General features: G+C 44.2%; 1 protein-coding gene across 1 annotated transcript in view; it reads right to left on the bottom strand.

Moving 5' to 3' along the window:
- LOC110518409 (unconventional myosin-XV-like) overlaps positions 1-24,411 on the bottom strand; it is a 100,241-nt gene that overhangs the window by 53,418 nt on the left and 22,412 nt on the right. Inside the window, exons 10-18 of the mRNA XM_036972238.1 lie at positions 23,064-23,177; positions 21,993-22,051; positions 21,615-21,738; positions 19,583-19,678; positions 16,075-16,206; positions 15,836-15,961; positions 8,468-8,545; positions 2,740-2,894; positions 1,655-1,700 (exon numbers count right to left, since the gene is read on the bottom strand). Coding sequence (XP_036828133.1) covers positions 1,655-1,700; positions 2,740-2,894; positions 8,468-8,545; positions 15,836-15,961; positions 16,075-16,206; positions 19,583-19,678; positions 21,615-21,738; positions 21,993-22,051; positions 23,064-23,177 — 930 coding nt within the window. The remainder of the gene's footprint in view (positions 1-1,654; positions 1,701-2,739; positions 2,895-8,467; positions 8,546-15,835; positions 15,962-16,074; positions 16,207-19,582; positions 19,679-21,614; positions 21,739-21,992; positions 22,052-23,063; positions 23,178-24,411) is intronic.

The following is a 24,411-nucleotide window of genomic DNA, read 5'->3' as shown; positions in this document are numbered from 1 at the left end:
ATAAACACAGCCATTTTTCCAGTCAAAGAGAGGAGTCACAAAAAGCAAAAAATAGAGATAAAATGAATCACTAACCTTTGATGATCTTCATCAGATGACACTCATAGGACTTCATGTTACATGCATTTTTTGTTTGATAAAGTTCATATTTATATCCGAAAATCTCAGTTTACATTGGCGCATTATGTTCAGTAGTTCCAAAACATCCGGTGATTTTGCAGAGAGCCACATCAATTTACAGAAATACTCATAATAAACATTGATAAAAGATACAAGTGTTATGCATGGAACTTTAGATAAACTTCTCCTTAATGCAACCGCTGTCAGATTTTTAAAAAACTTTACAGAAAAAGCACACCATGCAATAATCTGAGTACAGAGCTCAGACAACAAAACAAGCCATACAGATATCCGCCATGTTGTGGAGTCAACAGAAGTCAGAAATAGCATTATACATATTCACTTACCTTTGATGATCTTCATCAGAATGCACTCCCAGGAATCCCAGTTCCACAATAAATGTTTGATTTGTTCGATGAAGTCCATCATTTATGTCCAAATACCTCCTTTTTGTTTACGCGTTTAGTACACAATCCAAACTCACGACGCACGGGCCAGGAGAAAGCTCAGACGAAAAGTCATACTACAGTTCGTAGTAACATGTCAAACGAAGTATAGAATCCATAAATCCATAAATCTTAAATAATGTTCCAACCGGAGAATTCCTTTGTCTGTAGAAATGAGATGGAACGCAGCTAACTCTCACGTGAGTGCGTGTGATCAGCTCATGGCACTCTGGCAGACCTCTGGCTCAAACAGCACTCATTCTCTCCTCCATCACAGTAAATGCATCAAATAAAGTTCTAAAGACTGTTGACATCTAGTGGAAGCCTTAGGTAGTGCAATATGACCCCATAGACACTGTATATTCGATAGGTAGTGATTTGAAAAACTACAAACCTCAGATTTCCCACTTCCTGGTTGGATATTTTCTCAGGTTTTTGCCTGTCATATGAGTTCTGTTATACTCACAGACATCATTCAAACAGTTTTAGACATTTCAGAGTGTTTTCTATCCAAACATACTAATAATATGCATATATTAGCAACTGGGCCTGATTAGCAGGCAGTTTACTCTGGGCACCTTATTCATCCCAGCTTCTCAATACTGCCCCCCAGTCCCAAAATTAAACTCTTTCACACTGTGATGTGGAGGCCTACCTTCTGACTGTCTGGCTTAATGCAGCGTACCAACAATACCACTGTTAAACTGTGATGTGGAGACCTACCTTCTGTCTGTCTGGCTTAATGCAGCGTACCAACAATACCACTGTTAAACTGTGATGTGGAGACCTACCTTCTGACTGTCTGGCATAATGCAGCGTACCAACAATACCACTGTTAAACTGTGATGTGGAGACCTACCTTCTGTCTGTCTGGCTTAATGCAGCGTACCAACAATACCACTGTTAAACTGTGATGTGGAGACCTACCTTCTGACTGTCTGTCTTAATGCAGCGTACCAACAATACCACTGTTAAACTGTGATGTGGAGACCTACCTTCTGACTGTCTGGCATAATGCAGCGTACCAACAATACAACTGTTAAAATGCGATGTGGAGACCACTGTTAAACTGTGATGTGGAGACCAACCTTCTGTCTGTTTGGCTTTATGCAGCGTATAAACGATGGGTTGCACCTGTCAAGAGAAAGAGAAAGATTCAGTAACAATAACTCTACCTCTTCATTTCCCTCTCATCTTGTCTCACCTCTCCCCATCCCTTTAATATTAATAACACCTCTCCTCCTCCCTTTAATATTAATAACACCTCTCCTCCCTTTAATATTAACAATAATAATAACACCTCTCCTCCCTTTTATATTAATATTAATAACACCCCTCCTCCCTTTAATATTAATATTAATAACACCCCTCCTCCCTTTAATATTAATATGTATAATAACACCTCTCCTCCCTTTAATATTAATAACAATAATAACACCTCTCCTCATCCATTTAATATTAATAATAATAATAACACCTCTCCTCATCCTTTTAATATTATTAATAATAATAACACCTCTCCTCATCCTTTTAATATTATTAATAATAATAACACCTCTCCTCCTCCCTTTAATATTAATAACAATAATAACACCTCTCCTCCCTTTAATATTAATAACAATAATAACACCTCTCCTCCCTTTAATATTATTAACAATAATAACACATCTCATCCCTTTAATATTAATAATATTAACACCTCTCCTCCCTTTAATATTATTAACAATAATAACACATCTCATCCCTTTAATAATAATAATAATAATAATAATAACACCTCTCCTCATCCTTTTAATATTATTAATAATAATAACACCTCTCCTCCTCCCTTTAATATTAATAACAATAATAACACCTCTCCTCCCTTTAATATTAATAACAATAATAACACCTCTCCTCCCTTTAATATTATTAATATTAATAACACCTCTCCTCTCTTTAATATTAATATTAATAACAGCTCTCCTCCCTTTAATAATAATAATAACACCTCTCCTCCCTTTAATAATAATAATAATAATAATAATAACACCTCTCCTCTCTTTAATATTAATATTAATAACAGCTCTCCTCCCTTTAATATTAATAATAATAACACCTCTCCTCCCTTTAATATTAATAATAATAATAATAACACCTCTCCTCCCTTTAATATTAATGATAATAATAACACCTCTCCATCTTGTCTACCAGTTCCAGAAGTGACAGGGTGAACTTGGTGGAGACGGTGGGGGGCTGGTGTCTCCGGGTCACCGTGCTGCTCTTCCTCACATGACCTCTATGCTGACCTACAACCTCCGCGTGAACAAGGAAGAGGTTGGCCACCATCTGGGGAACACACCATAGACTTAGATAGACATTGCATCATTGTATCTGCCCCATTTTGACATCTGTGAGAGCATGGGCAGCACCATTGAGGCCATCTCCATTTAGGAGTAGTCCATTTTCTTCTTCTTCTACTACTACTATGAGTTGTTTGGAGGGTGTAGTCTGAACAGGTATAGAGACCAGGCTAGTGATTTACTGCCCCCTGGAGGGTGTAGTCTGAACAGGTATAGAGACCAGGCTAGTGATTTACTGCCCCCTGGAGGGTGTAGTCTGAACAGGTATAGAGACCAGGCTAGTGATTTACTGCCCCCTGGAGGGTGTAGTCTGAACAGGTATAAAGACCAGGCTAGTGATTTACTGCCCCCTGGAGGGTGTAGTCTGAACAGGTATAAAGACCAGGCTAGTGATTTACTGCCCCCTGGAGGGTGTAGTCTGAACAGGTATAAAGACCAGGCTAGTGATTTACTGCCCCCTGGAGGGTGTAGTCTGAACAGGTATAAAGACCAGGCTAGTGATTTACTGCCCCCTGGAGGGTGTAGTCTGAACAGGTATAAAGACCAGGCTAGTGATATACTGCCCCCTGGAGGGTGTAGTCTGAACAGGTATAAAGACCAGGCTAGTGATTTACTGCCCCCTGGAGGGTGTAGTCTGAACAGGTATAGAGACCAGGCTAGTGATTTACTGCCCCCTGGAGGGTGTAGTCTGAACAGGTATAGAGACCAGGCTAGTGATTTACTGCCCCCTGGAGGGTGTAGTCTGAACAGGTATAAAGACCAGGCTAGTGATTTACTGCCCCCTGGAGGGTGTAGTCTGAACAGGTATAAAGACCAGGCTAGTGATTTACTGCCCCCTGGAGGGTGTAGTCTGAACAGGTATAAAGACCAGGCTAGTGATTTACTGCCCCCTGGAGGGTGTAGTCTGAACAGGTATAGAGACTAGGCTAGTGATTTACTGCCCCCTGGAGGGTGTAGTCTGAACAGGTATAGAGACCAGGCTAGTGATTTACTGCCCCCTGGAGGGTGTAGTCTGAACAGGTATAAAGACCAGGCTAGTGATTTACTGCCCCCTGGAGGGTGTAGTCTGAACAGGTATAAAGACCAGACTAGTGATTTACTGCCCCCTGGAGGGTGTAGTCTGAACAGGTATAAAGACCAGGCTAGTGATTTACTGCCCCCTGGAGGGTGTAGTCTGAACAGGTATAAAGACCAGGCTAGTGATTTACTGCCCCCTGGAGGGTGTAGTCTGAACAGGTATAGAGACCAGGCTAGTGATTTACTGCCCCTGGAGGGTGTAGTCTGAACAGGTATAGAGACCAGGCTAGTGATTTACTGCCCCCTGGAGGGTGTAGTCTGAACAGGTATAGACCAGGCTAGTGATTTACTGCCCCCTGGAGGGTGTAGTCTGAACAGGTATAGAGACCAGGCTAGTGATTTACTGCCCCCTGGAGGGTGTAGTCTGAACAGGTATAGAGACCAGGCTAGTGATTTACTGCCCCCTGGAGGGTGTAGTCTGAACAGGTATAAAGACCAGGCTAGTGATTTACTGCCCCCTGGAGGGTGTAGTCTGAACAGGTATAGAGACCAGGCTAGTGATTTACTGCCCCCTGGAGGGTGTAGTCTGAACAGGTATAGAGACCAGGCTAGTGATTTACTGCCCCCTGGAGGGTGTAGTCTGAACAGGTATAGAGACCAGGCTAGTGATTTACTGCCCCCTGGAGGGTGTAGTCTGAACAGGTATAAAGACCAGGCTAGTGATTTACTGCCCCCTGGAGGGTGTAGTCTGAACAGATATAAAGACCAGGCTAGTGATTTACTGCCCCCTGGAGGGTGTAGTCTGAACAGGTATAGAGACCAGGCTAGTGATTTACTGCCCCCTGGAGGGTGTAGTCTGAACAGGTATAGAGACCAGGCTAGTGATTTACTGCCCCCTGGAGGGTGTAGTCTGAACAGGTATAAAGACCAGGCTAGTGATTTACTGCCCCCTGGAGGGTGTAGTCTGAACAGATATAAAGACCAGGCTAGTGATTTACTGCCCCCTGGAGGGTGTAGTCTGAACAGGTATAGAGACCAGGCTAGTGATTTACTGCCCCCTGGAGGGTGTAGTCTGAACAGATATAAAGACCAGGCTAGTGATTTACTGCCCCCTGGAGGGTGTAGTCTGAACAGGTATAGAGACCAGGCTAGTGATTTACTGCCCCCTGGAGGGTGTAGTCTGAACAGATATAAAGACCAGGCTAGTGATTTACTGCCCCCTGGAGGGTGTAGTCTGAACAGGTATAAAGACCAGGCTAGTGATTTACTGCCCCCTGGAGGGTGTAGTCTGAACAGATATAAAGACCAGGCTAGTGATTTACTGCCCCCTGGAGGGTGTAGTCTGAACAGGTATAGAGACCAGGCTAGTGATTTACTGCCCCCTGGAGGGTGTAGTCTGAACAGATATAAAGACCAGGCTAGTGATTTACTGCCCCCTGGAGGGTGTAGTCTGAACAGGTATAGAGACCAGGCTAGTGATTTACTGCCCCCTGGAGGGTGTAGTCTGAACAGATATAAAGACCAGGCTAGTGATTTACTGCCCCCTGGAGGGTGTAGTCTGAACAGGTATAAAGACCAGGCTAGTGATTTACTTCCCCCTGGAGGGTGTAGTCTGAACAGGTATAAAGACCAGGCTAGTGATTTACTGCCCCCTGGAGGGTGTAGTCTGAACAGGTATAAAGACCAGGCTAGTGATTTACTGCCCCCTGGAGGGTGTAGTCTGAACAGGTATAGAGACCAGGCTAGTGATTTACTGCCCCCTGGAGGGTGTAGTCTGAACAGGTATAAAGACCAGGCTAGTAATTTACTACCCCCTGGAGGGTGTAGTCTGAACAGGCATAGAGACCAGGCTAGTGATTTACTGCCCCCTGGAGGGTGTAGTCTGAACAGGTATAGAGACCAGGTTAGTGAATTACCTATCCCTGTAGGATGTTGTCTGAACAGGAATGAAGACAAGATTAGTGATTTACTGCCACCTGCAGTTACGGAATGTTTGCTCATTAGTATAATTCCTTGACTGATCTGGAGACAGGGATAAAGCATTAAAAAAATCCAATAGCTGATCTCAGATGGATTGTCTGGGGCCAAGTTAACCTTCCCTTTCTTACATGTAAGAAAGTCATGACCATCATGCTTTTAGGGAAATAGGTTCGTTTTGTACATGTATTAAACTGTGAGATTGAACAATTCAAGTCTCCTTGCTGAGGGGGTCCGGGGTCCTCCCCCTGATAATTTTTACGCTTCGAAAGTTTACATACACCTTAGCCAAATACATTTAAAATCAGTTTTTCACAATTCCAGACATTTAATCCTAGTAAACATTCACTGTCTTAAGTCAGTTAGGATCACCACTTGATTTTAAGAATGTGAAATGTCAGAATAATAGTAGAGAGAATGATTTATTTCATGTTTTATTTATTTCATTACATTCACAGTGGGTCAGAAGTTTACAATCACTCAATTCATATTTGGTAGCATTGCCTTTAAATTGTTTTATGTGGGTCAAACATTTCAGGTAGCCTTCCACAAGCTTCCCACAATAAGTTGGGTGAATTTTGGCCCATTCCTCCTGACAGAGCAGGTGTAACTGAGTCAGGTTTGTAGGCCTCCTTGCTCACACACGCCTTTTCAGTTCTGCCCACACATTTTCTATGGGATTGAGGTCAGGGCTTTGTGATGGCCACTCCAATAACTTGAATTTGTTGTCCTTAAGCCATTTTGCCACAACTTTGGAAGTTTGCATGGGGTCATTGTCCATCTGGAAGACACATTTGCGACCAAGCTTTAACTTCCTGACTGATGTCTTGAGATATTGCTTCAATATATCCACATAATTTCCCCTCCTCATGATGCCAACTATTTTGTGAAGTGTACCAGTCCCTCCTGCAGAAAAGCACCCCCACAACATGATGCTGCCACCACCGTGCTTCACGGTTGGGATGGTGTTCCTCGGCTTGCAAGCCTCCCCCATTTTCCTCCAAACATAACGATGGTCATTTTGGCCAAACAGTTCTATTTTTGTTTCATCAGACCAGAGGACATTTCTCCAAAAAGTACGATCTTTGTCCCCATGTGCAGTTGCAAACCGTAGTCTGGCTTTTTTATGGCGGTTTTGGAGCAGTGGCTTCTTCCTTGCTGAGTGGCCTTTCAGGTTATGTCGATATAGGGCTCGTTTTACTGTCGATATAGATACTTTTGTACCTGTTTCCTCCAGCATCTTCACAAGGTCCTTTGCTGTTGTTCTGGGATTGATTTGCACTTTTCACACCAAAGTACATTCATCTCTAGGAGACAGAACGCATCTCCTTCCTGAGCGGTATGATGGATGCGTGGTCCCATAGTGTTTATACTTGCGTACTATTGTTTGTACAGATGAACGCGGTACATTCAGGCGTTTGGAAATTGCTCCCAATGATGAACCAGACTTGTGAAGGTCTACAAATTCTTCTGAGATCTTGGCTGATTTCTTTTGATTTTCCCATGATGTCAAGCAAAGAGGCACTCCGTTTGAAGGTAGGCCTTGAAATACATCCACAGGTACACCTCCAATTGACTCAAATGATGTCAATTAGCCTATCAGAAGCTTCTAAAGTGTATGTAAACTTCTGACCCACTGGAATTACGATAGAGTGAATTATAAGTGAAATAACCTCTGTCTTTAAACAATTGTTGGAAAAATGACTTGTGTCCTGTACAAAGTAGACTTGCCAAAACTATAGTTTGTTGACAAGAAATGTGTGGAGTGGTTGAAAAAAAAAGGTTTTAATGACTCCACTGTATGTGGCAGGAAGCTCAGTTCTGGTGACTTTTTAAAAGGAAATTCTCCTCCAGAATGAAAGAAAATAAACCCCCCCCAGGAAGGTGCCAGGTAACATGTTGGTAGAAATCATGTTTTTATTACAAATACATTGTACCTTGCATCTAGCCTATGGTCTGTATTATCAGATGTGCTGTTAGCAATAAGCATTACCACCTGCAGCCCAAATGATTTATGACTAGGTAAATAGATCAACTATTGTCTGGTTTAGTTTAATAACACCATTACATGACTAGTTCTAACCCCTAACCCCTAACCTCTAACCCCTAACCCCTCCTACCTTGTTCTTGATGTGGCTGAACAGATCGAGAACCTGCTGTCCAACCTGGTCCTAGTTCTAACCCCTAACCTCTAACCCCTAACCTCTAATCCCTAAACCCTAACCTCTAACCCTTAACCTCTAACCCCTCCTATCTTGTTCTTGCTGTGGCTGAACAGATCGAGAACCTGCTGTCCAACCTGGTCCTAGTTCTAACCCCTAACCTCTAACCCCTAACCTCTAATCCCTAACCTCTAACCCTTAACCTCTAACCCCTCCTACCTTGTTCTTGCTGTGGCTGAACAGATCGAGAACCTGCTGTCCAACCTGGTCCTAGTTCTAACCCCTAACCTCTAACCCCTAACCCCTCCTACCTTGTTCTTGCTGTGGCTGAACAGATCGAGAACCTGCTGTCCAACCTGGTCCTAGTTGTAATCCCTAACCTCTAACCCCTAACCCCTCCTACCTTGTTCTTGCTGTGGCTGAACAGATGGAGAACCTGCTGTCCAACCTGGTCGTAGTTCTTATCCAGAAACTTGTGAACCTACAGAGAGATGACAGAAGGTATAGAGCAGGAAGAAACCATATTGTAAAGCCATCGACTGTCGGGTCTGTTTTGGTCTGTCTCATTTACTGTGTTGGGTAATATGGGATGTTTTGGTCTGTCTCATTTACTGTGTTGGGTAATATGGGATGTTTTGGTCTGTCTCATTTACTGTGTTGTGTAATATGGGATGTTTTGGTCTGTCTCATTTACTGTGTTGGGTAATATGGGATGTTTTGGTCTGTATCATTTACTGTGTTGGGTAATATGGGATGTTTTGGTTTGTCTCATTTACTGTGTTGTGTAATATGGGATGTTTTGGTCTGTCTCATTTACTGTGTTGGGTAATATGGGATGTTTTGGTCTGTCTCATTTACTGTGTTGGGTAATATGGGATGTTTTGGTCTGTCTCATTTACTGTGTTGGGTAATATGGGATGTTTTGGTCTGTCTCATTTACTGTGTTGTGTAATAAGGGATGTTTTGGTCTGTCTCATTTACTGTGTTGGGTAATATGGGATGTTTTGGTCTGTCTCATTTACTGTGTTGTGTAATATGGGATGTTTTCACTTGTTTTGGTCTGTCTCATTTACTGTGTTGGGTAATATGGGATGTTTTGGTCTGTCTCATTTACTGTGTTGGGTAATATGGGATGTTTTGGTCTGTCTCATTTACTGTGTTGTGTAAAATGGGATGTTTTGGTCTGTCTCATTTACTGTGTTGGGTAATATGGGATGTTTTGGTCTGTCTCATTTACTGTGTTGTGTAATATGGGATGTTTTCACTTGTTTTGGTCTGTCTCATTTACTGTGTTGGGTAATATGGGATGTTTTGGTCTGTCTCATTTACTGTGTTGGGTAATATGGGATGTTTTGGTCTGTCTCATTTACTGTGTTGTGTAAAATGGGATGTTTTGGTCTGTCTCATTTACTGTGTTGGGTAATATGGGATGTTTTGGTCTGTCTCATTTACTGTGTTGGGTAATATGGGGTGTTTATATACTATATGTTAAAGCAATAATTCATTAATTAATAAAACATGTTAGTCATTTAACAGACGTTCTTATCCAGAGAGACTCAGTTATATTAACATGTAAGTCATTTAACAGACGTTCATATCCAGAGACTCAGTTACAATAACACGTCATTTAACAGACGTTCTTATCCAGAGAGACTCAGTTATATTAACATGTTAGTCATTTAACAGACGTTCTTATCTAGAGACTCAGTTATATTAACATGTTAGTCATTTAACATGTTAGTCATTTAACAGACGTTCTTATCCAGAGGCTTAGTTAGTGCATTCCTCTGAAGATAGCTAGGTGGGACAACCATATACAGTATCACAGTCATAGTCAGTCCATTTTTCATCAATAAAGTAGCTATCATCAGAGTCAGTGCTAGTAAGGAGGAGTGTTAGTTCACCATGCTAGTAAGGAGGAGTGTTAGTTCACCATGCTAGTAAGGAGGAGTGTTAGTTCACCATGCCAGTAAGGAGGAGTGTTAGTTCACCATGCTAGTAAGGAGGAGTGTTAGTTCACCATGCTAGTAAGGAGTGTTAGTTCACCATGCCAGTAAGGAGGAGTGTTAGTTCACCATGCTAGTAAGGAGGAGTGTTAGTTCACCATGCTAGTAAGGAGGAGTGTTAGTTCACCATGCCAGTAAGGAGGAGTGTTAGTTCACCATGCTAGTAAGGAGGAGTGTTAGTTCACCATGCTAGTAAGGAGGAGTGTTAGTTCACCATGCTAGTAAGGAGGAGTGTTAGTTCACCATGCCAGTAAGGAGGAGTGTTAGTTCACCATGCTAGTAAGGAGGAGTGTTAGTTCACCATGCTAGTAAGGAGGAGTGTTAGTTCACCATGCTAGTAAGGAGGAGTGTTAGTTCACCATGCCAGTAAGGAGGAGTGTTAGTTCACCATGCTAGTAAGGAGGAGTGTTAATTCACCATGCTAGTAAGGAGGAGTGTTAGTTCACCATGCTAGTAAGGAGTGTTAGTTCACCATGCTAGTAAGGAGGAGTGTTAGTTCACCATGCTAGTAAGGAGGGGTGTTAGTTCACCATGCTAGTAAGGAGGAGTGTTAGTTCAACATGCTAGTAAGGATGAGTGTTAGTTCACCATGCCAGTAAGGAGGAGTGTTAGTTCACCATGCCAATAAGGAGGAGTGTTAGTTCACCATGCTAGTAAGGAGGAGTGTTAGTTCACCATGCTAGTAAGGAGGAGTGTTAGTTCACCATGCCAGTAAGGAGGAGTGTTAGTTCACCATGCTAGTAAGGAGGAGTGTTAGTTCACCATGCTAGTAAGGCGGAGTGTTAGTTCACCATGCTAGTAAGGAGGAGTGTTAGTTCACCATGCCAGTAAGGAGGCATGTTAGTTCACCATGCTAGTAAGTAGGAGTGTTAGTTCACCACGCTAGTAAGGAGGAGTGTTAGTTCACCATGCTAGTAAGGAGTGTTAGTTCACCATGCTAGTAAGGAGGAGTGTTAGTTCACCATGCTAGTAAGGAGGAGTGTTAGTTCACCATGCTAGTAAGGATGAGTGTTAGTTCACCATGATAGTAAGGAGGGGTGTTAGTTCACCATGCTAGTAAGGAGGAGTGTTAGTTCACCATGCTAGTAAGGATGAGTGTTAGTTCACCATGCCAGTAAGGAGGAGTGTTAGTTCACCATGCCAATAAGGAGGAGTGTTAGTTCACCATGCTAGTAAGGAGGAGTGTTAGTTCACCATGCTAGTAAGGAGGAGTGTTAGTTCACCATGCCAGTAAGGAGGCATGTTAGTTCACCATGCTAGTAAGTAGGAGTGTTAGTTCACCATGCTAGTAAGGAGGAGTGTTAGTTCACCATGCCAGTAAGGAGGAGTGTTAGTTCACCATGCTAGTAAGGAGGAGTGTTAGTTCACCATGCTAGTAAGGAGGAGTGTTAGTTCACCATGCTAGTAAGGAGGAGTGTTAGTTCACCATGCTAGTAAGGAGGAGTGTTAGTTCACCATGCTAGTAAGGATGAGTGTTAGTTCACCATGCCAGTAAGGAGGAGTGTTAGTTCACCATGCCAATAAGGAGGAGTGTTAGTTCACCATGCTAGTAAGGAGGAGTGTTAGTTCACCATGCTAGTAAGGAGGAGTGTTAGTTCACCATGCCAGTAAGGAGGCATGTTAGTTCACCATGCTAGTAAGTAGGAGTGTTAGTTCACCATGCTAGTAAGGAGGAGTGTTAGTTCACCATGCCAGTAAGGAGGAGTGTTAGTTCACCATGCTAGTAAGGAGGAGTGTTAGTTCACCATGCTAGTAAGGAGGAGTGTTAGTTCACCATGCCAGTAAGGAGGCATGTTAGTTCACCATGCTAGTAAGTAGGAGTGTTAGTTCACCATGCTAGTAAGGAGGAGTGTTAGTTCACCATGCCAGTAAGGAGGAGTGTTAGTTCACCATGCTAGTAAGGAGGAGTGTTAGTTCACCATGCTAGTAAGGAGTAGTGTTAGTTCACCATGCTAGTAAGGAGGAGTGTTAGTTCACCATGCCAGTAAGGAGGCATGTTACTTCACCATGCTAGTAAGTAAGAGTGTTAGTTCACCATGCTAGTAAGGAGGAGTGTTAGTTCACCATGCTAGTAAGGAGTGTTAGTTCACCATGCTAGTAAGGAGGAGTGTTAGTTCACCATGCTAGTAAGGAGGAGTGTTAATTCACCATGCTAGTAATGAGGAGTGTTAGTTCACCATGCTAGTAAGGAGTGTTAGTTCACCATGCTAGTAAGGAGGAGTGTTAGTTCACCATGCTAGTAAGGAGGAGTGTTAGTTCACCATGCTAGTAAGGAGGAGTGTCAGTTCACCATGCTAGTAAGGAGGAGTGTTAGTTCACCATGCTAGTAAGGAGGAGTGTTAGTTCACCATGCTAGTAAGGAGGAGTGTTAGTTCACCATGCTAGTAAGGAGGAGTGTTAGTTCACCATGCTAGTAAGGAGGAGTGTTAGTTCACCATGCTAGTAAGGAGGAGTGTCAGTTCACCATGCTAGTAAGGAGGAGTGTTAGTTCACCATGCTAGTAAGGAGGAGTGTTAGTTCACCATGCTAGTAAGGAGGAGTGTTAGTTCACCATGCCAGTAAGGAGGAGTGTTAGTTCACCATGCTAGTAAGGATGACTGTTAGTTCACCATGCCAGTAAGGAGGAGTGTTAGTTCACCATGCCAGTAAGGAGGAGTGTTAGTTCACCATGCTAGTAAGGAGGAGTGTTAGTTCACCATGCTAGTAAGGAGGAGTGTTAGTTCACCATGCTAGTAAGGAGGAGTGTTAGTTCACCATGCTGGTAAGGAGGAGTGTTAGTTCACCATGCTAGTAAGGTGGAGTGTTAGTTCACCATGCTAGTCAGGAGGAGTGTTAGTTCACCATGCTAGTAAGGAGGAGTGTTAGTTCACCATGCTGGTAAGGAGGAGTGTTAGTTCACCATGCTAGTAAGGAGGAGTGTTAGTTCACCATGCTAGTAAGGAGGAGTGTTAGTTCACCATGCTAGTAAGGAGGAGTGTTAGTTCACCATGCCAGTAAGGAGGCATGTTAGTTCACCATGCTAGTAAGTAGGAGTGTTAGTTCACCATGCTAGTAAGGAGGAGTGTTAGTTCACCATGCTAGTAAGGAGTGTTAGTTCACCATGCTAGTAAGGAGGAGTGTTAGTTCACCATGCTAGTAAGGAGGAGTGTTAGTTCACCATGCTAGTAAGGATGAGTGTTAGTTCACCATGCCAGTAAGGAGGAGTGTTAGTTCACCATGCCAGTAAGGATGAGTGTTAGTTCACCATGCTAGTAAGGATGAGTGTTAGTTCACCATGCTAGTAAGGATGAGTGTTAGTTCACCATGCCAGTAAGGAGGAGTGTTAGTTCACCATGCCAGTAAGGAGGAGTGTTAGTTCACCATGCTAGTAAGGATGAGTGTTAGTTCACCATGCTAGTAAGGAGGGGTGTTAGTTCACCATGCTAGTAAGGATGAGTGTTAGTTCACCATGCCAGTAAGGAGGAGTGTTAGTTCACCATGCCAATAAGGAGGAGTGTTAGTTCACCATGCTAGTAAGGAGGAGTGTTAGTTCACCATGCTAGTAAGGAGGAGTGTTAGTTCACCATGCCAGTAAGGAGGCATGTTAGTTCACCATGCTAGTAAGGAGGAGTGTTAGTTCACCATGCTAGTAAGGAGGAGTGTTAGTTCACCATGCTAGTAAGGAGGAGTGTTAGTTCACCATGCCAGCAAGGAGGCATGTTAGTTCACCATGCTAGTAAGTAGGAGTGTTAGTTCACCATGCTAGTAAGGAGGAGTGTTAGTTCACCATGCTAGTAAGGAGTGTTAGTTCACCATGCTAGTAAGGAGGAGTGTTAGTTCACCATGCTAGTAAGGAGGAGTGTTAGTTCACCATGCTAGTAAGGATGAGTGTCAGTTCACCATGCCAGTAAGGAGGAGTGTTAGTTCACCATGCCAGTAAGGAGGAGTGTTAGTTCACCATGCTAGTAAGGAGGAGTGTTAATTCACCATGCTAGTAATGAGGAGTGTTAGTTCACCATGCTAGTAAGGAGTGTTAGTTCACCATGCTAGTAAGGAGGAGTGTTAGTTCACCATGCTAGTAAGGAGGAGTGTTAGTTCACCATGCTAGTAAGGAGGAGTGTTAGTTCACCATGCTAGTAAGGAGGAGTGTTAGTTCACCATGCTAGTAAGTTGGAGTGTTAGTTCACCATGCTAGTAAGGAGGAGTGTTAGTTCACCATGCTAGTAAGGAGGAGTGTTAGTTCACCATGCCAGTAAGGAGGAGTGTTAGTTCATCATGCTAGTAAGGAGGAGTGTTAGTTCACCATGCTAGTAAGGAGGAGTGTCAGTTCACCATGCTAGTAAGGAGGAGTGTTAGTTCACCATGCTAGTAAGGAGGAGTGTTAGTTCACCATGCTAGTAAGTAGGAGTGTTAGTTCACCATGCTAGTAAGGAGGAGTGTTAGTTCACCATGCTAGTAAGGAGGAGTGTTAGTTCACCATGCTAGTAAGGAGGAGTGTTAGTTCACCATGCTAGTAAGGAGGAGTGTTAGTTCACCATGCTGGTAAGGAGGAGTGTTAGTTCACCATGCTAGTAAGGTGGAGTGTTAGTTCACCATGCTAGTCAGGAGGAGTGTTAGTTCACCATGCTAGTAAGGAGGAGTGTTAGTTCACCATGCTGGTAAGGAGGAGTGTTAGTTCACCATGCTAGTCAGGAGGAGTGTTAGTTCACCATGCTAGTCAGGAGGAGTGTTAGTTCACCATGCTGGTAAGGAGGAGTGTTAGTTCACCATGCTAGTAAGGAGGAGTGTTAGTTCACCATGCTAGTAAGGAGGAGTGTTAGTACACCATGCCAGTAAGGAGGAGTGTTAGTTCACCATGCTAGTAAGGAGGAGTGTTAGTTCACCATGCCAGTAAGGAGGAGTGTTAGTTCACCATGCTAGTAAGGAGGAGTGTTAGTTCACCATGCTAGTAAGGAGGAGTGTTAGTTCACCATGCTAGTAAGGAGGAGTGTTAGTTCACCATGCTAGTAAGGAGGAGTGTTAGTTCACCATGCTAGTCAGGAGGAGTGTTAGTTCACCATGCTAGTAAGGAGGAGTGTTAGTTCACCATGCTAGTAAGGAGGAGTGTTAGTTCACCATGCTGGTAAGGAGGAGTGTTAGTTCACCATGCTGGTAAGGAGGAGTGTTAGTTCACCATGCTGGTAAGGAGGAGTGTTAGTTCACCATGCTAGTAAGGAGGAGTGTTAGTTCACCATGCTAGTAAGGAGGAGTGTTAGTTCACCATGCTGGTAAGGAGGAGTGTTAGTTCACCATGCTAGTAAGGAGGAGTGTTAGTTCACCATGCTAGTAAGGAGGAGTGTTAGTTCACCATGCTGGTAAGGAGGAGTGTTAGTTCACCATGCTAGTCAGGAGGAGTGTTAGTTCACCAAAGGCTTTTCATTTGAGTTTTTTATGGATCTTTTAATATTCACAATAAATGGGAACATCATCGAACCAACGAGCTGCGTTGGGGAAGCTGATTCTGCTCTCATCCTGTTGGGTCTCATTGGGATTCACTACATACACTATAGGTGTGTGTTACCTGGCAGGTGTGTGTGTGTGTACCTGGCAGATGTGTGTGTGCACCTGTCAGATGTGTGTGTGTGTACCTGTCAGATGTGTGTGTGTGTACCTGGCAGGAGTGTGTGTGTACCTGGCATGTGTGTGTGTGTACTTGTCAGATGTGTGTGTGTGTACCTGTCAGATGTGTGTGTGTGTACCTGGCAGGAGTGTGTGTGTACCTGGCAGGTATGTGTGTGTGTATGTACCTGGTAGGTGACCGGGCCAGCGAAGTGTTTGATGGTGAATTCTGGGAGGGGCATCTTTGGCTTCAGGTAGATCTTGTTGTTACCATGGTGATAATGACACTTCTGGAGGAAGGTGTGGTCTGTCGCCTAGCAACAGAGAAACAGAGCATCAACCAATGACTGAGCACAGTCAAGTGTGTGTGTGTGTGTGTGTGTGTGTGTGTGTGTGTGTGTGTGTGTGTGTGTGTGTGTGTGTGTACCTGGGGAAAGCAGCTCTGGTCATCCAGGATCTTCAGTATCCCATGGGGCTTAGAGGAGATGAGGTCGATGCAGGACTGGTTGTCGCTGAACGGGATGTCCTGCCACGGGATCTGCTCCCTGTTGTACTCCTCCTGACAGACACATGACATACAGGCTTCATAACGCATTATAACACTTTGGAACAGGACATACTGCCAGGGGATCTGCTCCCTTCTGTCCTCTTATAACCCTGGCTCTTCAATGAGTATCTGATATAAGACATGTCAGTGTCCTGTCCTCTTATAACCCTGCCTCTTATATAAGACATGTCAGTCTCCTGTCCTCTTATAACCCTGCCTCTTATATAAGACATGTCAGTCTCCTGTCCTCTTATAACCCTGCCTCTTATATAAGACATGTCAGTCTCCTGTCCTCTTATAACCCTGCCTCTTATATAAGACATGTCAGTCTCCTGTCCTCTTATAACCCTGCCTCTTATATAAGACATGTCAGTGTCCTGTCCTCTTATAATCCTGCCTCTTATATAAGACATTTCAGTCTCCTGTCCTCTTATAACCCTGCCTCTTATATAAGACATGTCAGTCTCCTGTCCTCTTATAACCCTGCCTCTTATAGAAGACATGTCAGTCTCCTGTCCTCTTATAACCCTGCCTCTTCAATGAGTATCTGATATAAGACATGTCAGTCTCCTGCCCTCTTATAACCCTGCCTCTTATATAAGACATGTCAGTCTCCTGTCCTCTTATAACCCTGCCTCTTATATAAGACATGTCAGTCTCCTGTCCTCTTATAACTCTGCCTCTTCAATGAGTATCTGATATAAGACATGTCAGTCTCCTGCCCTCTTATAATACTCTACCTCAGGCGAGATTTTGGATATCTAAGGAAGTTTTGCTCGCCTGAGGTACAGTATCTCATGATAAGCTGTAGAACCACACTATCTACCTAGAGAGTTTTCCTCTGTATTTTTCATAGCTGTCTACATACCACCACAGTCTGATGCTGGCAATAAGGCCTCACTCAATGAGCTGTATTCCGCCATAAGCAAACAGGAAAATACTCATCCAGAGGCGGCGCTCCTAGTGCCCTGGGACTTAAATCAGTTTTAACTCATTTCTACCAGCATGTTAAATGTTCAACCAGAGGGGGGAAATTCTAGACCACCTTTACTCCACACACAGAGACGCATATAAACCTCTCCCTCTCCCTCCATTTGGCAAATCTGACCATAACGCTATCCTCCTGATTCCTGCTTACAAGCAAAAATTAAAGCAGGAAGCACCAGTGACTCGGTCGATAAAAAAGTGGTCAGATGAAGCAAATGCTAAACTACAGGACGGTTTTGCAGCACAGACTGGAACATGTCCCGGGATTCCTCCGATGGCATTGAGGAGTACACAACACCAGTCATTGGCTTCATCAGTGCATCGATGACATCGTCCTCACAGTGACCGGGCGTACATACCCCAACCAGAAGCCATGGATTACAGGCAACATCCGCACTGAGCTAAAGGCTAGAGCTGCCACTTTCAAGGAGCGGGACTCTAACCCGGAAGCTTATAAGAAATCCTGCTATGCCCTGCGACGAACCATCAAACAGGCAAAGCGTCAATACAGGACTAAGATTGAATCGGCTCTGACGCTCATCGGATGTGGCAGGACTTGCAAACCATTACAGACTACAAAGGGAAGCACAGCCGAGAGCTGCCCAGTGACACGAGCCTACCAGACGAGCTAAACCACTTCCATGCTTGCTTCAAGGCAAATAACACTGAAACAGGCACGAGAGCACCAGCTGTTACTGAAGACTGTGTGATCACGCTCTCCATAGCCGATATGAGTAAGACCTTTAAACAGGTCAACATTCACAAGGCCGCAGGGCTAGATGGATTACCAGGACGTGTACTCAGAGCATGCGCTGACCAAATGGCACGTGTCTTCACTGACATTTTCAACCTCTCCCTGTCCGAGTCTGTAATACCAACATGTTTTAAGCAGACCACCATAGTCCCTGTGCCCATGAACATCAAGGTGACCTACCTAAATGACTGCCGACCCGTAGCACTCTGCTTTGAAAGGATGGTCATGGCTCACATCAACACCATTATCCTAGACCCACTCCAATTTGCATACCGCCTCAACAGCTCAACAGATGATGCAATCTCTTTTGCACTCCACACTGCCCTTTCCCACCTGGACAAAAGGAACACCTATGTGAGAATGCTATTCATTGACTATAGCTCAGCATTCAACACCATAGTGCCCTCAAAGCTCATCACTAAGCTAAGAACCCTGGGACTAAACACCTCCCTCTGCAACTGGATCCTGGACTTCCTGACGGGCCTCCCCCATGTGGTAAGGGTAGGTAACAACACATCTGCCACGCTGGTCCTCAACACAGGGGCCCCTCAGGGGTGCATGCTCAGTCCCCTCCTGTACTCCCTGTTCACTCATGACTGCACGGCCAGGCACGACTCCAACACCATCATTAAGTTTGCCGATGCCACAACAGTGGTAGGCCTGATCACCGACAACAACGAGACAGCCTATAGGGAGGAGGTCAGAGACCTGGCCGTGTGGTGCCAGAATAACAACCTCTCCCTCAACGTGATCAAGACAAAGGAGATGATTGTGGAACACAGGAAAAGGAGGACCGAGCATAACCCCATTCCCATCGACAGGGCTGTAGTGGAGCAGGTTGAGAGCTTCAAGTTCCTTGTTCTCCACATCACCAACAAACTAACATGGTCCAAGCACACCAAGACAGTCGTGAAGAGGGCACGACAAACCCTATTCCCCCTCGGGAGACTGAAAAGATTTGTCATGGGTCCTCAGATCCTCAAAAGGTTATACAGCTGCACCATTGAGAGCATCCTGACTGGTTGCATCACTGCCTGGTATGGCAACTACTCAGCATCCGACCGCAAGGCGCTACAGAGGGTAATGCGAATGGCCCAGTACATCACTGGGGCCAAGCTTCCTGCCATCCAGGACCTCTATACCAGGCTGTGTCAGAGGAAGGCCCTAAAAATTGTCAAAGACTCCAGCCACCCTAGTCATTGACTGTTCTCTCTGCTACCGCACGGCAAGCGGTACCTGAGCGCCAAGTCTAGCTCCAAGAGGCTTCTAAACAGCTTCTACCCCCAGGCCATAAGACTCCTTAACATCTAATCAACTTGCTACCCAGACTATTTGCATTCTATGCCTGTGGTATGTGGTTGTCCCACCTAGCAATCACCTAGCTATCTTCAGATGAACGCAGTAACTGTAAGTCTCTCTGGATAAGAACGTCTGCTAAATGACCAACATGTTAATGTAAAATAACACACCACATAAAGGCTTCATAAGGCTTCATAAGGCTTCATAAGGCTTCATAATGCATCCTAACAATTATAACAGGACATCCTGCCAGAGGATCTGCTCCCTGCTGTACTTCTCCTGACAGGCAGATGACAAATAGGTTTCATACAGGCTTCATAACGCATAATAACACATAATAACTCTCACCTGCTCCTGTCTGAAGACAATCCTATTGAAGAAGAACTGCAGGTACTCATTAGCATAGTTAATACACAGCTGCTCAAAGCTGTTGAAGGACAGGTCCTGGAGGAGACAGAGATACAGGGTTAGATACAGCTAACTGACAGAGATGTTGAAGGTCCTGGAGGAGACAGAGATACAGCTAACTGACAGAATAATGACAGAGATGTTGAAGGTCCTGGAGGAGACAGAGATACTGGGTTAGATACAGCTAACTGACAGAATAATGACAGAGATGTTGAAAGTCCTGGAGGAGACAGAGATACTGGGTTAGATACAGCTAACTGACAGAATAATGACAGAGATGTTGAAGGTCCTGGAGGAGACAGAGATACTGGGTTAGATACAGCTAACTGACAGAATAATGACAGAGATGTTGAAGGTCCTGGAGGAGACAGAGATACAGCTAACTGACAGAATAATGACAGAGATGTTGAAGGTCCTGGAGGAGACAGAGATACTGGGTTAGATACAGCTAACTGACAGAATAATGACAGAGATGTTGAAGGTACTGGAGGAGACAGAGATACAGCTAACTGACAGAATAATGACAGAGATGTTGAAGGTCCTGGAGGAGACAGAGATACTGGGTTAGATACAGCTAACTGACAGAATAATGACAGAGATGTTGAAGGTCCTGGAGGAGACAGAGATACGGGGTTAGATACAGCTAACTGACAGAATAATGACAGAGATGTTGAAGGTCCTGGAGGAGACAGAGATACAGCTAACTGACAGAATAATGACAGAGATGTTGAAGGTCCTGGAGGAGACAGAGATACTGGGTTAGATACAGCTAACTGACAGAATAATGACAGTGATGTTGAAGGTCCTGGAGGAGGCAGAGATACAGCTAACTGACAGAATAATGACAGAGATGTTGAAGGTCCTGGAGGAGACAGAGATACAGCTAACTGACAGAATAATGACAGAGATGTTGAAGGTCCTGGAGGAGACAGATACTGGGTTAGATACAGCTAACTGACAGAATAATGACAGAGATGTTGAAGGTCCTGGAGGAGACAGAGATACGGGGTTAGATACAGCTAACTGACAGAATAATGACAGAGATGTTGAAGGTCCTGGAGGAGACAGAGATACAGCTAACTGACAGAATAATGACAGAGATGTTGAAGGTCCTGGAGGAGACAGATACTGGGTTAGATACAGCTAACTGACAGAATAATGACAGTGATGTTGAAGGTCCTGGAGGAGGCAGAGATACAGCTAACTGACAGAATAATGACAGAGATGTTGAAGGTCCTGGAGGAGACAGATACGGGGTTAGATACAGCTAACTGACAGAATAATGACAGAGATGTTGAAGGTCCTGGAGGAGACAGAGATACGGGGTTAGATACAGCTAACTGACAGAATAATGACAGAGATGTTGAAGGTCCTGGAAGAGGCAGAGATACGGGGTTAGATACAGCTAACTGACAGAATAATGGAAACACAAGTTAATGAGGGATACAAGGTATATTGAAAGCAGATGCTTCCACACCCATGTGTTCCTGAGTTAATTAAGTAATTAGCAAGGTAAAGTAATTTATTTAAAAAAAAATATGTATTATAATAATTTAACCTTTATTTAACTAGGCAGGGAGGGAGAGAGAGATGGAGGGAGGGAGGGAGAGAGAGAGATGGAGGGAGGGAGGGAGAGAGAAAGATGGAGGGAGGAACAGACGGAGGGAGGGAGGGAGGGTGGGAGGGAGGGAGGGAGGGAGGGTGGGAGGGAGGGAAAGACGGAGGGACAGACAGAGAGGGAGATGGTGGGACAGACAGAGGGAGAAAGATAGATGGACAGACAGAGGGAGAGACAGACAGAGGAAGAGAGTTGGAGGGACGGAGGGAGAGAGAAGGAGGGACAGACAGGGAGAGAGGGAGAGAGAGAGAGAGAGAGAGAGAGAGGGAGAGAGGTGGAGGGACAGACAGAGGGAGAGAGATGGAGGGACAGACGGAGGGAGAGAGAGATGGAGGGAAGGATAAAGTGGAGTACCTCAAAGCCATATATATCCAGCACAGATATTGACAGAGCGTGATGTCGAGGATACACCTGTCCATTAATCCTCTCAGTCAGCCAGTGGAACAACAGAGAGTACAGGATCTTGGCAACAGCATCTCTGGAGCAGGAGACAGACAGACAGACAGACAGACAGACAGACAGACAGACAGACAGACAGACAGACAGACAGACAGACAGACAGACATTCAGATTAACAAGTGGCATGTCTACAGCATGCTGAAGAGTGCATGCTGGGAGTTGTAGTGAAGTTAGGGTGTATTATCTGTGGTTCCTACCTGGCGTCTACAGCACGCTGAAGAGTGCATGCTGGGAGTTGTAGTGAAGTTAGGGTGTATTATCTGTGGTTCCTACCTGGCGTCTACAGCACTCTCTACCGTCAGAGGGGTGTAGATCTTCTCCCTCATGGTCTCCTGGAGAGACATAACACAGAGAGGTCAGTTAGTTACCAACAGAACACACAGCTCGGATTGGTGGAACACAACTCATCACAACCAATCAAAGGAAAGTTATGCTCTTCTTTAAATTTGCAGTGTCAAATGATTTCCTCTTGAGTCTCTCTCTCTCTCTCCTTAAAGGGTTTATCATGGAACCAATCTATATGTCTTCCTCTCTCTCTCCTTAAAGGGTTTATCATGGAACCAATCTATTTTACATCTTCATCTCTCTCTCCTTAAAGGGTTTATCATGGAACCAATCTATATGTCTTCCTCTCTCTATCCTTAAAGGGTTTACCATGAAACCAATCTATTTTACGACTTCCTCTCTCTCTCCTTAAAGGGTTTATCATGGAACCAATCTATTTTACGACTTCCTCTCTGAAGGTCAACAGCAATTGACCTTAGTTACCTCCATTAAACACAGTGTGTATATAACAGGTCATTGTACCAGACCCTCCATTAGACACATTGTGTATATAACAGGTCATTGTAGAGATGAGTACTAGATACTAGAGGAGAGATAGAGTACTAGATGATAGAGTACTAGAGTACTAGATACTGTATTCAGGGAGTAGAGATGATAGAGTAGAGATGATAGAGGAGAGATGATAGAGGAGAGATGATAGAGGAGAGATACTGTTTTCAGGGAGTAGAGATGATAGAGTAGAGATGATAGAGTAGAGATGATAGAGTACCAGATACTGTATTCAGGGAGTAGAGATGATAGAGTAGAGATGATAGAGTACTAAGATACTGTATTCAGGGAGTAGAGATGATAGAGTACTAGATACTGTATTCAGGGAGTAGAGATGATAGAGTACTAGATATTGTATTCAGGGAGTAGAGATGATAGAGTACTAGATACTGTATTCAGGGAGTAGAGATGATAGAGTACTAGATACTGTATTCAGGGAGTAGAGATGATAGAGTACTAGATACTGTATTCAGGGAGTGGAGAAGCTCAGTAGAAATGCTGTGTCCTGACCGTGACTTTGTGTGTGATGGCCTTCTGGAGTCCCTCAGGGGAGATCTGGAGCAGCTCAGCTACGACTCTGATCTCCTGAGCACTGACCACAGACGCCACCTCCTGGCCATCCGCCTGCAGTACAACACATTAACATGTATTTATCAAAGGCAACTTCTGCTTCATCCCAACCCCTCTGAATGACACACAGGGGCAGCCCTCTGCTCCAACCATACAGTGGAATATTCTAGAGGAGAGCTATTCCATATTATAGTGATACCACATTAACAGTGGGGACTATGACATATAATGCATTTAGAAAGTATTCAGACCCCTTCCCTTTTTCCACATTTTGTTATGTTACAGCCTTATTCTAAAATGGATTAAATCATTTATTTTTCTCATCAATCTGCACACAATACCCCGTAATGACATCACAATACCCCATAATGACATCACAATACCCCGTAATGACATCACAATACCCCGTAATGACATCACAATACCCCATAATGACATCACAATACCCCGTAATGACATCACAATACCCCATAATGACATCACAATTCCCCATAATGACATCACAATTCCCCATAATGACAAAGCAAAAACAGGTTTTTAGACAAAAAAGTTGCAAAAAAAATACAGAATTATCACATTTAATGACAAAAGAATAAAACTGTTTTTGCTTTGTCATTATGGGGTATTGTGATGTCATTATGGGGTATTGTGTGTAGATTGATGAGAATTGTTTAAAAATATATATATTTTAGAATAAGCCTGTAACATAGCAAAATGTGTAAAAAGTCGAGAGGTTTGAATAATTTCCGAAGGCACTGTGTATATACAGGTAGGAGAGGTTGGAGCGGAGGGATGCCACACTGGGCGTTCATGGAGAAGTTGTTGTGTATATACAGGTAGGAGAGGTTGGAGCGGAGGGATGCCACACTGGGCGTTCATGGAGAAGTTGTCGTGTATATACAGGTAGAAGAGGTTGGAGCGGAGGGATGCCACACTGGGCGTTCATGGAGAAGTTGTCGTGTATATACAGGTAGGAGAGGTTGGAGCGGAGGGATGCCACACTGGGCGTTCATGGAGAAGTTGTCGTGTATATACAGGTAGGAGAGGTTGGAGCGGAGGGATGCCACACTGGGCGTTCATGGAGAAGTTGTCGTGTATATACAGGTAGGAGAGGTTGGAGCGGAGGGATGCCACACTGGGCATTCATGGAGAAGTCGTCGTGTATATACAGGTAGGAGAGGTTGGAGCGGAGGGATGCCACACTGGGCGTTCATGGAGAAGTTGTCGTGTATATACAGGTAGAAGAGGTTGGAGCGGAGGGATGCCACACTGGGCGTTCATGGAGAAG

The sequence above is a fragment of the Oncorhynchus mykiss genome, unplaced genomic scaffold (assembly GCF_013265735.2).
Source record: "Oncorhynchus mykiss isolate Arlee unplaced genomic scaffold, USDA_OmykA_1.1 un_scaffold_130, whole genome shotgun sequence".
Lineage (NCBI taxonomy): Eukaryota > Metazoa > Chordata > Actinopteri > Salmoniformes > Salmonidae > Oncorhynchus > Oncorhynchus mykiss.
This window is presented reverse-complemented; position numbering and strand designations above follow the sequence as displayed.